The sequence below is a fragment of the Lepisosteus platostomus genome, chromosome 14, assembly GCF_059453375.1.
Source record: "Lepisosteus platostomus isolate fLepPlt1 chromosome 14, fLepPlt1.hap1, whole genome shotgun sequence".
NCBI classification, from domain to species: Eukaryota; Metazoa; Chordata; class Actinopteri; order Semionotiformes; family Lepisosteidae; genus Lepisosteus; species Lepisosteus platostomus.
This window is the reverse complement of record NC_142624.1, coordinates 35,130,535-35,143,494: the sequence shown is the minus strand read 5'-3', so window position 1 is coordinate 35,143,494 and position 12,960 is coordinate 35,130,535. Positions and strand designations below refer to the sequence as shown.

Sequence of the window (12,960 nt, the reverse complement as noted above, 5' to 3'; positions counted from 1 at the left end):
GGCATCCTACAGTTTTCTGCCTTCTGTCCTGCTGCACTTTCAACAAAGCTCAGGCTTCCTCACTCTTGCTGTCTGCTGCTCCAGATGTCGTATTCTCAGCCCTGGGTCTGTGCAGTGTCTAACCTCTTGCTCTGCAGGTGTCCTACAGATTTTTAAGTCTGTTTTTCCTCCTGCTGCTACCCCTGGCAAACAAAATGTCCCTGGGTTCCTCAGTCCTGGCCTGATGCTGTCTCATTTGCCTTGGGTCTGTGTGGTGTCCCACCTTTAGTTCAGTCAACAGGCGTCCTACAGATTTAATGTCTGCCTTCTCTTTTTAAAATAATGTTAGCATTTTTATAGTGTACCTGTATGTTCCTTTTGCCTCTGTTTCTGCATTGATAGGAGGAATAATGAAAGACAAGACATCTAATTTACCTGATTTATATCAATGATCTAGACTCAAAGTATTCAAGTTCAAAGTTGATACCTAAAAAAGATAAGTACCTCAAACACTTTAGAAGCAACAGACGAAATTTTGAAAGAAATTCAACTGTGGGAAAACACCTGGGAGAAGACGACTCAAGTAGATACATGCAAAGTATAACGTGCAGGTTTTAGAAATGATTTTGCAGTACAGAGACTGAAGGAAGCACCGTTTGTTCCTGATGTATTGAGGTTTACATTTAATTAATATGAGACACTAAGTCCAAACACTAATACAGATGCGCTTCAGGGAACTACCATGGGTCCACACCTGGAGAGTCAAAAAGCCAGCAGATCAGCTGGAGGCTTGGACAATTGGACAGCAGCTCTGAGCAGCTTTACTTCAACTTATGGGTGTGATCAAGATCCAAGATTAATTTTTGATTGAGAAAACACAATCCAGATCACATTCTGAAAGAAACAGACAGTAGAACAGAAATGGAAGTGAATTTGTAATTATTATCTCCTGCCTGACTTTACTGAACAGGACCAAGGTTCAGTTAAAGACATCTCTTCAATGAGGAATTGCCACATCAGAAGGAGAACATCATCAATATCCTGTGGAACCTCTTGGCCAATTCTTTCACAACACATGAATGACCATAAGTGTTCCTGAAATGTTTGGACTGAGTGCTGTATATGGGGCGGTGTGGTGGCTGGCTCTGTGGCTTAGGATCTGCTTGGGTGGTTGCCGGTTCATATCCCGCGGCCGGCAGAGGAATCCTACTCCATTGGGCGCCTGAGTAAGGCCCTTAGCTCCAACTGCTCCAGGGGTGCCGTATATATGGCTGACCCTGCGCTCTGACCCCAGCTTCTCTCCCTGTCTGTGTGTCTCATTGAGAGCAAGTTGGGGTATGTGAAAAGACAAATTCCTAATGCAAGAAACTGTATATGATAAATAAAATGATATACAGTACCTGTCTAGTATACTATGTTACTTGTACAGCACCTATTAGTAATTGACATGTTATAAATGACATGTACATGTTATTTTGAAGTGTTTCTGCTTTTAGGAAAATTCTGTGTTTGAACTGTAGGTCAAAGCTTTGTATGGATGAACCAGCTGGTTTGATCTCAGATTGCAGAATGGGTTAAAAAGGAATTGGTGTTTGTTGTTGAGTCTCTGAGTTTAAAACCATTGGGACCTTAAACAACAACAAGTTCCACAACGCATAATGTACAGTATATTAAATCACATTTCTAAAGGAAATGTTTTACAGTATATAGATAACATAGAAAGGACAAATAAATGAGATTCAATTGCAGACAGTGAATGTTGCTTTAAAAAAAGTTTTATTCTTAGTCATCAGGACACTTTTAAATCATCCTACACAAATGTGACTAATAGAAGTCAGTGATGCGCCGGAAGGAGCCGATCCTGGGGCTCATGCCTCCCCAGTCGCTGAACCTCCTGTACTCTCCGGGCCTCATGAAGTACTGCCTGCCTCTGTAGTTGGGCTGCTCGTAGAAGAGCCAGTATCCCTCCATCACGTTGCAGGAGTGGATGTCATGGTAACGGAAGCGGTCGTAGACGTTGGGACAGTCGTCCATGAACTCCATCATCTGGCCTCCAAACCCTTCTCTCTCATAGATCCTCATCCTGTAGGAGCCTTGGTACTGTGAACACAAGACATTCCTTAATACAAACTGAACTGGGACTTGCCTTAGTAATTTATCAAAATAACATTGCTTTACTAAATTCAGATTAGAATTGAATGTGATCAATGTGTTTGACTGCTTATAAAGAATGTTTACTGTATAATTTAAACAATTGCTGGATCTCATGATTTAAAACAATTAAACAAAACTAGCCTGAACATAACTGATTCACAGTGAAAAGGCTAGTGTTCCAACACATACAATATGGTATTCTACAGTATATACAGTATATGCTTTCCTAAATTTTGTATTATTTTTTAAATAAATGTTGAGATGCTTGCTTAATACTTAATAAAGTAAACGTAACTTACATGGGGGATCATCCTGCAGGACCTGATGGAGTCGTTGAAGCCCATCCAGCGCTGGTAGTCGGGATACTCGCCCCTGCGCAGGAAGTACTGGTAGCCCATGTAGTTGGGGCGCTCGTACACCATCCAGCAGCCGCTCTCCACTCGGATGGAGTTGCAGCGGCTGAAGTAGGAGTGCATGTCGGCGCAGTCGCTGCTGCACTCATAGGAGCGCCCCCCGAAGTTCCTGTCCTCGTAGAAGATGATCTGCAAAAGGACAAAACATCAGTGTTACTCTACTGCGCTTTTCCATCCACTGTACATCTCTGAAACTACAATCTGTAAACACAGAGGCTCTGTACCTTCCCCATGGTGATGGTTGGTGAGCAGATGCTGTCTGTGATCTACACTCCTGCTCCTACAGTATTTATACCCAGCAGAAGGGCACGTGAATACTGTCCACTTCTGCTTGGTCAGCTGCACTATTGCATTGCTTTAACTCAAACTGAACTATAGTTGCTTTCTGTTCACTGTGAAGTACCATTGTATAGCCTGCATACAAAGTCAGAATCCACATACCTTTTGTGTCTTTACTGTATTTAACATTCTTATTTTCCATTGTGTTTCTAGTTCTATGATTACATCTTAGCGTTCAGTACAGTCCCTTTTAAAAAATACTGCAGCTTCAGGCAGCCTATCCATTTTAAAGCTGTTTGGAGAGGGTTTGTTACAGATTTTTTGTACACAAGCCTGGTGATCAGAAATGAACGTTTTATTTATTATCCAATATTACACGACACTTTATAGATTGAGAGAAGCACAGCTTTACAAAGAGAGCTTTCTTTGGTTAAAAACCTCTGATAACAATGCAAAATTTAAGCAGTTGAAAGAATCAATCTCTTAATAAGTGTATTAAGAGATTGATACAGACAATTGCTGGATTTATGGATTTAAAAGCTACAGCATCTGAGCAGCATGATCGGGAACTTGAAGAGACAAGTCACAACCAAAGGTTTTGTTGAAGCATGTTAAGAAGATTTGTGTCTTTAAAAGTAGAATATTACTTGTTTGACTTCCTTGTTGAATGTTCTAAGCAACGATTGATAATAATGTTACACATGAGACTCAGATTAAATGTATTTGACTCTCTGTGCTGCTTTATCCAAACTCCCGATAAATGACCTGTTGAACATGAACTGTGAAAAGGACTGAAGAGACAAGGGAGACACCTGGGAAAGTCAAGGATGTCGGAAAGGACGAACCGTGGAATGACAGGAGAGCGAAAGACCCTATGCGTAGCGGCGAGACGGGGGTTAGCCCGGGCTCAGCTGTTCAGGAAATGCCGTATAGAAACCTATGCCCTCAGGTAGCAGACGTGGGGCGACCTGGTGCTAGGCGGGTCTCAGGACATCCGAACGTCAACGCTGAGCCAAGGCAGACTGAAAGACCCGGAAATATATTACCCCAGAGAGAGAGAAACACCGGAAGGACAGCAGAGAACCGGAAATGAGAGGCAGGACAGAGAAGTAACGCCTTCTGGCTGCAGAGGGCGAGACAGGGAAGTGAGATAATAATATCGTTTTTGTATTTTTGCGAAGTATGCAGTCTAGTGGCTTGAAGTCTGCTTTGCGCTCAAATATATAAATGTGCTGCCTGTCCTTGGTCAGTAAGATAAAGGGCATGTATGAGGTAAGCTGGCTGTGTGCTCAGAACATATGAAAGGAACCAACTTTTGTCTAGTCTGCAACTTAGATATGATTAATAACCATATACTGTAGGATGTGTTGTTGTCTTATCATTCATTCAGAATATGTTGTAGTAACCCGTTTGTTTTAAGGTATAAAAGACTAATTCTTGTACTGTTCGGGGAGTTCTGTGGTTGCAAGCATACAGTATGAAATAAAGAGACTTTAACTACACAGACACCTGGGCTTTGTCATTTGTACTGTATGACACAACAGGACTGAGGACACAAATGTACAATGTCTATTGGTATTTTTTATTAAATGAGTTTCTATGAGCTCCCATGCTCTAGAACATCACCTAACTTCAAGTCTAGGGACAAGGATTTCACCCAGTGACATTCCCAAAGAGCCACTGAACAGGCACCTATGATCAAATTCAACAGTGAGATATTTCACTCAGATTACTCCAGCAATATAATTTGGATATCAATGTTAATTAATATAGATAAAAAAGCTTCTGCCACTAAATTAATTTGAAAAGATGTGGAGAACATGTTTTTCTTTCATAGTGGGAACAGCAGCTTGTTTTGGGGTTATATTCTGGAAGGAGAATGACTTGTGGTTTGTTTGTTTGTATGTCCTGGGCTAATGTCATACCACTGTGTGTTATTAATGGAAAAGAAGGTTATTCAATGATGTCATGTAAGACCTGTTCATATAGTCTTCTGAGCCCATGATACTTAAATTGTTTTACATTTTGTCCTTTTTTAAAATAGTTTTCTTCCTTTTATGCTCACGGTGTGGAACCTGCAAAGCCTAGAATTATTCTTTTGGACTGTGAATCTGAAACGCTTCACAGTCTTTGGCTGTGGCATCATTGTAGCACTGTTCTTTAATAATAAAGCTATTATTAAAACTTAGAACTGGTTGATTTTTCTAATAAAAGCAGAAAGCTAAATCTGCGATGACTTAATGAATGGAGTGCCGCTGGAACCTGTTTTACGACCCAATTTATGTCAATCATCTGGATTCTGGTGAATTTACAAATTATTTAAGCTCACAGATGATACCTAAAAAGGATGAGTGCCACAAACACTGTAGAAGCAGTAGAGGACATTCTGAAATAAATTCATTCAGCCCTCAACTTTGGGCAAACACCTGACAGAAGGCCACTCATGTACAGTAGATGCATGTAAAGTATAACACACAGGATCTCAAAATTAATTTTCAGTACAGGGGCAGATAGAAGGAACAAGTATTTGTTGCCAAAGTATTGAGGTTTACATTGAGTCAATATGTGACACTTTGTTGAATTATTATTACAGATGGACTGTAGGGAACTACCAGTGGTCAAAACCTGCTGAAGTCAAACAGCCAGCAGATCATCTGGAGAGATAACAAATGATTCAGCCACTCTGAGCAGCTTTACTACAGCTGTTATCTGATCAAGATCCAGGATACATTTTTCAATGAGAGAACTGCCAATCAAAATCTGACTCTGGGGGAAACAGAAGGCAGTAGATGGTCAACAGCAAAGATGTGGATTTGTATTCATCAACTCCTGCCAGACATTACTGAACAGGACCAAGGTTCAGTCAAAGACATCTCTTCAGCGTGGAGTGGACACATCAGAAGGAGAACTTTCTTCCACCACTGTGAGCACCAGAGCTAAGGGACTTAACCTGGAAGTAGTCCAACACTGAGGTCCTTGACAAACTGTGTGTTCAGCGCTCACGTGCCAGTAAGCACAATGTAGATCAATTTCACACATATCCTGTAGAACCTGTTGGCCTGTTGGTCATTCATACTGTATGAATGACCACAAGAGCCTAAAGATAGTCATGTAGTTTGTACAGCACCTTATTATTAAATTTTTAATTGACATCATAGATATGTTATTATGCTACAGAAGTGTTTTTGCTACATACAGTAGGAGAAATGGAACAAGTAAAGTTTATTCCATGCTGAAAAGTGAAGAAAAGAAACACAACATTTCGGCTTTGAAGTGACACCTCAGGAATGCTCCACAGTCTAAACATTGTGTTTCTTGTCATCTCTCTTCAGCATGGAATAAGCCTTCACTTGTTCCGTTGCAGCCTACGCATGCTGACACAGCTATTTACTCGAACTATATAGGAGAAATTGTGTGTTCAAATTGTAGGTCAAAGCTTGAGGGGATGAACCAACTGGTTTGATCTCACATTGCAGAAAGAGTGAAAAAGGAATTGGTGTTTGTTGCTGAGACTCTGAGAATGAAACCACTGTGACCGAAAATACCAAGTCCCACAATGCATAACATACTGCATATAGAAGCACATTTCTAAAGGATTTTGTTTTGTATGGTTAATATAGAGAAGACAGATGAATGAGATTCAATTGCAGACACTGAATGTTGCTTTAAAAAACTTTTATTCTTAGTTATCAGAACACATCTGAATCGTTCTTCACAAGTGTTGACTAATGGAAGTCCATGAGGCGCCGGAAGGAGCCGATCCTGGGACTCATGCCACCCCAGTCGCTGAACCTCCTGTACTCTCCGGGCCTCATGAAGTACTGCCTGCCTCTGTAGTTGGGCTGCTCGTAGAACATCCAGTATCCCTCCATCACATTGCAGGAGTGGATGTCATGGTAACGGAAGCGGTCGTAGACATTGGGACAGTCGTCCATGAACTCCATCATCTGGCCTCCGAAGCCTTCTCTCTCGTAGATCCTCATCCTGTAGGAGCCTTGGTACTGTGAACACAGACATTCCTTAATACAGACTGAACTGGAATATAATTTAGATTAAACACTGATTCATCAACAGCTCTGGCCTGAAGATGAATGATTCACCGTTTGACTTTGACAAAATCTATATATTCAAGTTTTAAAAATATATCAATCCGATTGTTTAATTCCTATAAAAATACAAAGCAACTTACATGAGGAATGAAACGACAGGACCTGATGCAGTCGTTGAAGCCCATCCAGCGCTGGTAGTCGGGATACTCGCCCCTGCGCAGGAAGTACTGGTAGCCCATGTAGTTGGGGCGCTCGTACACCATCCAGCAGCCGCTCTCCACTCGGATGGAGTTGCAGCGGCTGAAGTAGGAGTGCATGTCAGCGCAGTCGCTGCTGCACTCATAGGAGCGCCCCCCGAAGTTCCTGTCCTCGTAGAAGATGATCTGCAAAACGACAAAACATCAGTGTTACTCTACTGTGCTTTTCCAACTACTGTTCATCTCTGAAACTACAATCTGTAAACACAGAGGCTCTGTACCTTCCCCATGGTGATGGTTAGTGAGCAGATGCTGTCTGTGATCTACACTCCTGCTCCTATTTATACCCAGCAGAAGGGCACATGAATACTGTCCACTTCTGCTTGGTCAGCTGCACTATTGCATTGCTTTAACTCAAATTGGCCTACAATTGCTTTCTCTTCAGTATGAATTACCATTGTGCAGAATGCATACATACTCAGAATCCATACATCACACACTGAACCTGCTGTCCTTATTTAATATTCTCACTTTCCATCATGTTCTAGTTCTATGATTATATACAGAATTTCTCTTACTGTTTAGTACAGTCCCCTTTCAAAAACACTGCAGGTTCTTGCAGCCTATTCATTTTAAAGCAGTTTGGAGAGGCTTTGCTACATATTATGGTAAGCAAGTCTGGTGATCAGAAATGAACACAACAATTGAATGAGAGGAGCACTACATTACAAAGAGCGTTTTCTTTGGATTCGAACTTCTGATAACAGTACACAATTTAAGCATTTTAAAAAACAGTCCATTAATACACTTGCACAAAACAGACAATTGCTTTATGGACTTGTGAGCCATCTGAGGAAGAGAGATGGAGTCTGACTGTGGAACAGCCAAGTCATAAACAAAGGTTTTGTTGAAACATATTAACAAACTTTGTGTCTATAAAAGGAGAAAATTGCTTAATTGTTTGACTTCAATGTTGAATGGATTTAGATAAAGCCTAACAATTCATTAACATGTCACATAACTGAGTTGGGTGAAAAGTATTGACTCTCTGTACTGTTATTATACTCTGAGGTATACTGTGGAAGGAGAATTGACTTTGGACTTAATTGTATGTGATGGGCTCTAGTCATAGCACTGTGTTTTATGACTAGAAAAGAAGGTTTTTCAATTATGTCACGTGAGACCCGGTCATATAGTCTTCTGAGACTTTGCAACATTGTTTTACATTTTGTCCTTTTCTAGAATTGTTTTGTTCACTTTCTTCTCACAGTGTGAAAACTGCAAAGCCCAGAAAATATATTTTGGACTGTGAATCTAAAAACTCTTCAAAGTCTTTTAGCTGTTGAAACGTTGTAACACTCTCTGTTAATGTGTGCTTAAAGCTAATATGAGTCTGTATTTGATAAAAGATTCAATTTAATTTAATATTCGGTATGACTGTAGGCATCTGTTGTAACAAACACATAAATTCTGGACCCAGAGATGAAGCTGAACAAGTGAGTTTTATTACATGCAGGGAACAATTCATTCAGAATTGTTCAAAGGTATAGGCGTAGAGCTCCAGATTATATAGCAAAGTTAAGACGTTTCTGACACAAATTGTTAACATGGAAATGAGGGGAGGTCACCTGTGTTTGGACATTCTCAAGACCTTGAACACTTTGAATGGCTGGTCTTACCTTGCCATAGTTAGGGAGTCTCTAGCTCACACTTGAAATCTCTTATTAGTTAACTCCAATCTCTGCCATAACCCAAAAGTGCTGAAGCATGGAATGTTTTGCACCAAAAGAAGTATTTGTGCAGAAAGAAATCAGTTAACCTGTTTTTTACATCTCATATCTTTCTTCAAATCCAAGGTAATGCACTTTTTTCAAATTTGAATTTGTCAATTTATTTTAAAAAGAATCAGTGCATGAGGAGGAAGTTCAAACTGTGATGATTTAGCAAGTGGAGTGCCACAGGGACCTGTGTTAGGATCTAATTTATTCTGGTGCAGTCAGCAAAGTACTCAAGTTCACAGATGATCCCTGAAAATGACAAGCAATAAATTCACCTTAAATGCAACAGAGGAAATTCTGAATACAAAATTGACAACAGAATTGTGTGCAAAGACCTAGCAGAAGAATGTTAATGAAGACATGTGCAGACTATAACACGCAGGTGATACAAATTATTTCACAGAAGAGGGACAGATAGAGGAGGCTCTGCTTGTTGCTGAATTACTGAGGTTAACACTGAATTCATATGAGACATTAAGCCCAATCACTAATACAGATGGACTGTAGGAAACTTCAGAAGGCATTACCTCCTGAAGCCAAACAACCAACCGATCACTGATCAATCAGCTTGAAGGATCTCAAATGAGACAGACACTCTGTGTAGCTTTGTTGCAAATTTAATCAATATCTTCAGCATCCAATATGAACTTGTGGTTGAGAAAACTCACTGTAGATCAGATTCTGTTGGAAACAGGCAGGAGAACATGGGCAGCAGTGAAGGAGATGAGTTTTAATTATTTTTCTCCTGCCAGACTTTACAGACCAGGACCAAGGTTCAGTTAAAGACATTTCTTCACTGTGGAATGGCCACATCAGAAGGAGAACTTTCTTCCACGAATGTAAGCACCAGAGCTGAGGCACATTACCTGGAATAAATTAACACTGAAGTCCCTGACACGGTATGTTCACTGTTCACTTGTAGTTAAGAACACTGTGGGTCAATTTCACACTTGTCCTGTCATTGTAAAATTACCAATATCCTGTGGAAGCCCTTGGCCATTTTTCTCATGACACATGAATGAAGCATGATGCTGAAACTGTTTCTGAGAATCATAGACTGGGCGTTTTGTAGTCTAAACTGCCCTTTGGAAAGCACCTACTCTAACTGTAACGCTGCGCATTGTAGAAAGAGTGAAGAACCCAATGTGGAGCTGAAGAGCTGAGTGAGGAGAGATTTTGAGTTATCCAAAACATTAGGCGGAGACGTAGTTCCGGGTTTGATACCAAAGAGAATCCAGGAGGAGAAGGCAGACAAATCCGAAACGCTAGACAAGATCGAGGTCAAAAGGTAAGATCCGGTTTCAAGTATCCAGAAAGGCAAGAGCAAGTTAATAATGCGAGGCAAGGAGTTCCGAAGAAGCTAACAATACCAAGCAGCGTTCAGTGAAACGGAGAAGACTTAAGTAAGTTTGGTAGTGGGGGGTGTTTTAACAAGTGAGACACTCTGATTGGATGAAGGGATAGATCGGTTGCGTTTGCAGAGATTTCAGAAAGTTGATACAGTTGGTGCTTGATTGGGACGAGACTGTTTATGAGGAGGATTCCGATTAGCAGCGGACGTGACACTGACATTAACTGGCATAACTGGTATAATCCATTCAATTTTAAAGGAAACCATTTAAAGAGAACAAACAGATGAGCTTAAATTGCAGAGATCATTTTTTAACAAAAGATTTTATTCTTAATTATCAGGACACTTTGAAATCATCCTTCACAAGTGTTGACTAATGGAAGTCCATGATGCGCCGGAAGGAGCCGATCCTGGGACTCATGCCTCCCCAGTCGCTGAACCTCCTGTACTCTCCGGGCCTCATGAAGTACTGCCTGCCTCTGTAGTTGGGCTGCTCGTAGAACATCCAGTATCCCTCCATCACATTGCAGGAGTGGATGTCATGGTAACGGAAGCGGTCGTAGACATTAGGACAGTCGTCCATGAACTCCATCATCTGGCCTCCGAAGCCTTCTCTCTCGTAGATCCTCATCCTGTAGGAGCCTTGGTACTGTGAACACAAGACATTCCTTAACACGGACTAACCTGGGTCTTGACTTCGAACTGTTAGTTCTCAAAATCACATTGCTTTATTAAGTGTAGACTATACTTCAATTGGATCAATATCATTTCTAAGCTTTGAAACAAACAGTCTGGAGATAACCTTCAAGAATTTGTTCATAAACTTGCTGACAAGTATCTTTGTCTGTCAGAGCCATTTATCTTCATTATTAGACAACATTTTGTTGTGATTCTAGACACGCTTATTTGAAGACTCTTGGTAATATGGTCTTATTTGAAGTATATAGATTATATGTATGCTCACAAAAATAAATCTTAAAAATATTTTTTTTTAAGTCCAGCAATAATGGTTTAATGGTTGTAAATTTCCACAGTAACTTACATGAGGAATCATCCTGCAGGACCTGATGGAGTCGTTGTAGCCCATCCAGCGCTGGTAGTCGGGATACTCGCCCCTGCGCAGGAAGTACTGGTAGCCCATGTAGTTGGGGCGCTCGTACACCATCCAGCAGCCGCTCTCCACTCGGATGGAGTTGCAGCGGCTGAAGTAGGAGTGCATGTCAGCGCAGTCGCTGCTGCACTCATAGGAGCGCCCCCCGAAGTTCCTGTCCTCGTAGAAGATGATCTGCAAAAGGAAAAAACATCGGTGTTACTCTACTGTGCTTTTCCATCTACTGTACATCTCCGAAACTACAATCTGTAAACACAGAGGCTCTGTACCTTCCCCATGGTGATGGTTGGTGAGCAGATGCTGTCTGTGATCTACACTCCTGCTCCTATTTATACCCAGCAGAAGGGCACGTGAATACTGTCCACTTCTGCTTGGTCAGCCGCACTATTGCATTGCTTTAACTCAAATTGGCCTACAATTGCTTTCTCTTCAGTATGAATTACCATTGTGCAGAATGCATACATACTCAGAATCCATACATCACGTACCTGCTGTCCTTTTTTAACATTCTCACTTTCCATTGTGTTCTAGTTCTATGATTATATACAGAATTTCTCTTACTGTTCAGTACAGTCCCCTTTCAAAAACAATGCAGGTTCTTGCAGCCTATCCATTTTAAAGCAGTTTGGAGAGGCTTTGCTACATATTTTGGTAAGCAAGTCTGGTGATCAGAAATGAACACAACAATTTATTAAATGAGAGGAGCACTGCATTTCAAAGCGAGCTTTCTTTGGATTCAAACTTCTGATAACAGAACACAATTTAAGCATTTAAAAAACCAGTCCATTAATACACTTGCACAAAACAGACAATTGCTTTATGGACTTGTGAGCCATCTGAGGAAGAGAGATGGAGTCTGACAGTGGAACAGCCAAGTCATAAACAAAGGTTTTGTTGAAACATATTAACAAACTTTGTGTCTATAAAAGGAGAAAATTGCTTAATTGTTTGACTTCAATGTTGAATGGATTTAGATAAAGCCTAACAATTCATTAACATGTCACATAACTGAGTTGGGTGAAAAGTATTGACTCTCTGTACAGTAATTATACTCTGAGGTATACTGTGGAAGGAGAATTGACTTTGGACTTAATTGTATGTGATGGGCTCTAGTCATAGCACTGTGTTTTATGACTAAAAAAGAAGGTTTTTCAATTATGTCACGTGAGACCTGGTCATATAGTCTTTTGAGACTTTGCAACATTGTTTTACGTTTTGTCCTTTTTTAGAATAGTTTTGTTCACTTTCTTCTCACAGTGTGAAAGCTGCAAAGCCCAGAAAATATATTTTGGACTGTGAATCTAAAAACTCTTCAAAGTCTTTTAGCTGTTGAAACGTTGTAACACTCTCTGTTAATGTGTGCTTAAAGCTAATATGAGTCTGTATTTGATAAAAGATTCATTTTAATTTAATATTCGGTATGACTGTAGGCATCTGTTGTAACAAACACATAAGTTCTGGACCCAGAGATGAAGCTGAACAAGTGAGTTTTATTACATGCAGGGAACAATTCATTCAGAATTGTTCAAAGGTATAGGCGTAGAGCTCCAGATTATATAGCAAAGTTAAGACGTTTCTGACACAAATTGTTAACATGGAAATGAGGGGAGGTCACCTGTGTTTGGACATTCTCAAGACCTTGAACACTT

At 40.5% G+C, this 12,960-nt stretch overlaps 3 protein-coding genes across 3 annotated transcripts; all 3 read right to left on the bottom strand.

Moving 5' to 3' along the window:
• Positions 1 to 1,738: 1,738 nt before the first annotated feature.
• Positions 1,739 to 2,802, bottom strand: LOC148649358 (gamma-crystallin M2-like). Its single transcript, XM_088605938.1, has 3 exons — positions 2,771 to 2,802; positions 2,433 to 2,675; positions 1,739 to 2,079 (listed from the first exon to the last, which is right to left on the bottom strand). The coding sequence occupies exons 1-3, from the start codon at positions 2,777 to 2,779 to the stop codon at positions 1,804 to 1,806; spliced, it is 528 nt and encodes a 175-aa protein (XP_088462064.1). The 5' UTR covers positions 2,780 to 2,802; the 3' UTR covers positions 1,739 to 1,803.
• A 3,683-nt stretch (positions 2,803 to 6,485) lies between these two features.
• LOC148649357 (gamma-crystallin M2-like) lies at positions 6,486 to 7,382 on the bottom strand. The gene is made up of 3 exons (XM_088605943.1): positions 7,353 to 7,382; positions 7,015 to 7,257; positions 6,486 to 6,826 (listed from the first exon to the last, which is right to left on the bottom strand). The coding sequence occupies exons 1-3, from the start codon at positions 7,359 to 7,361 to the stop codon at positions 6,551 to 6,553; spliced, it is 528 nt and encodes a 175-aa protein (XP_088462069.1). The 5' UTR covers positions 7,362 to 7,382; the 3' UTR covers positions 6,486 to 6,550.
• A 3,122-nt stretch (positions 7,383 to 10,504) lies between these two features.
• Positions 10,505 to 11,612, bottom strand: LOC148649356 (gamma-crystallin M2-like). The gene is made up of 4 exons (XM_088605950.1): positions 11,581 to 11,612; positions 11,243 to 11,485; positions 10,989 to 10,991; positions 10,505 to 10,849 (listed from the first exon to the last, which is right to left on the bottom strand). The coding sequence occupies exons 1-4, from the start codon at positions 11,587 to 11,589 to the stop codon at positions 10,574 to 10,576; spliced, it is 531 nt and encodes a 176-aa protein (XP_088462076.1). The 5' UTR covers positions 11,590 to 11,612; the 3' UTR covers positions 10,505 to 10,573.
• Positions 11,613 to 12,960: the final 1,348 nt, after the last annotated feature.

Excerpts from the sequence above, each read along its gene's own strand:
- LOC148649358 (XM_088605938.1), bottom strand. Across the intron at positions 2,080-2,432 it reads CCTGCAGGATGATCCCCCAT|TACCAAGGCTCCTACAGGAT; the intron begins GTAAGTTACGTT and ends TTGTGTTCACAG.
- LOC148649357 (XM_088605943.1), bottom strand. Across the intron at positions 6,827-7,014 it reads CCTGTCGTTTCATTCCTCAT|TACCAAGGCTCCTACAGGAT; the intron begins GTAAGTTGCTTT and ends CTGTGTTCACAG.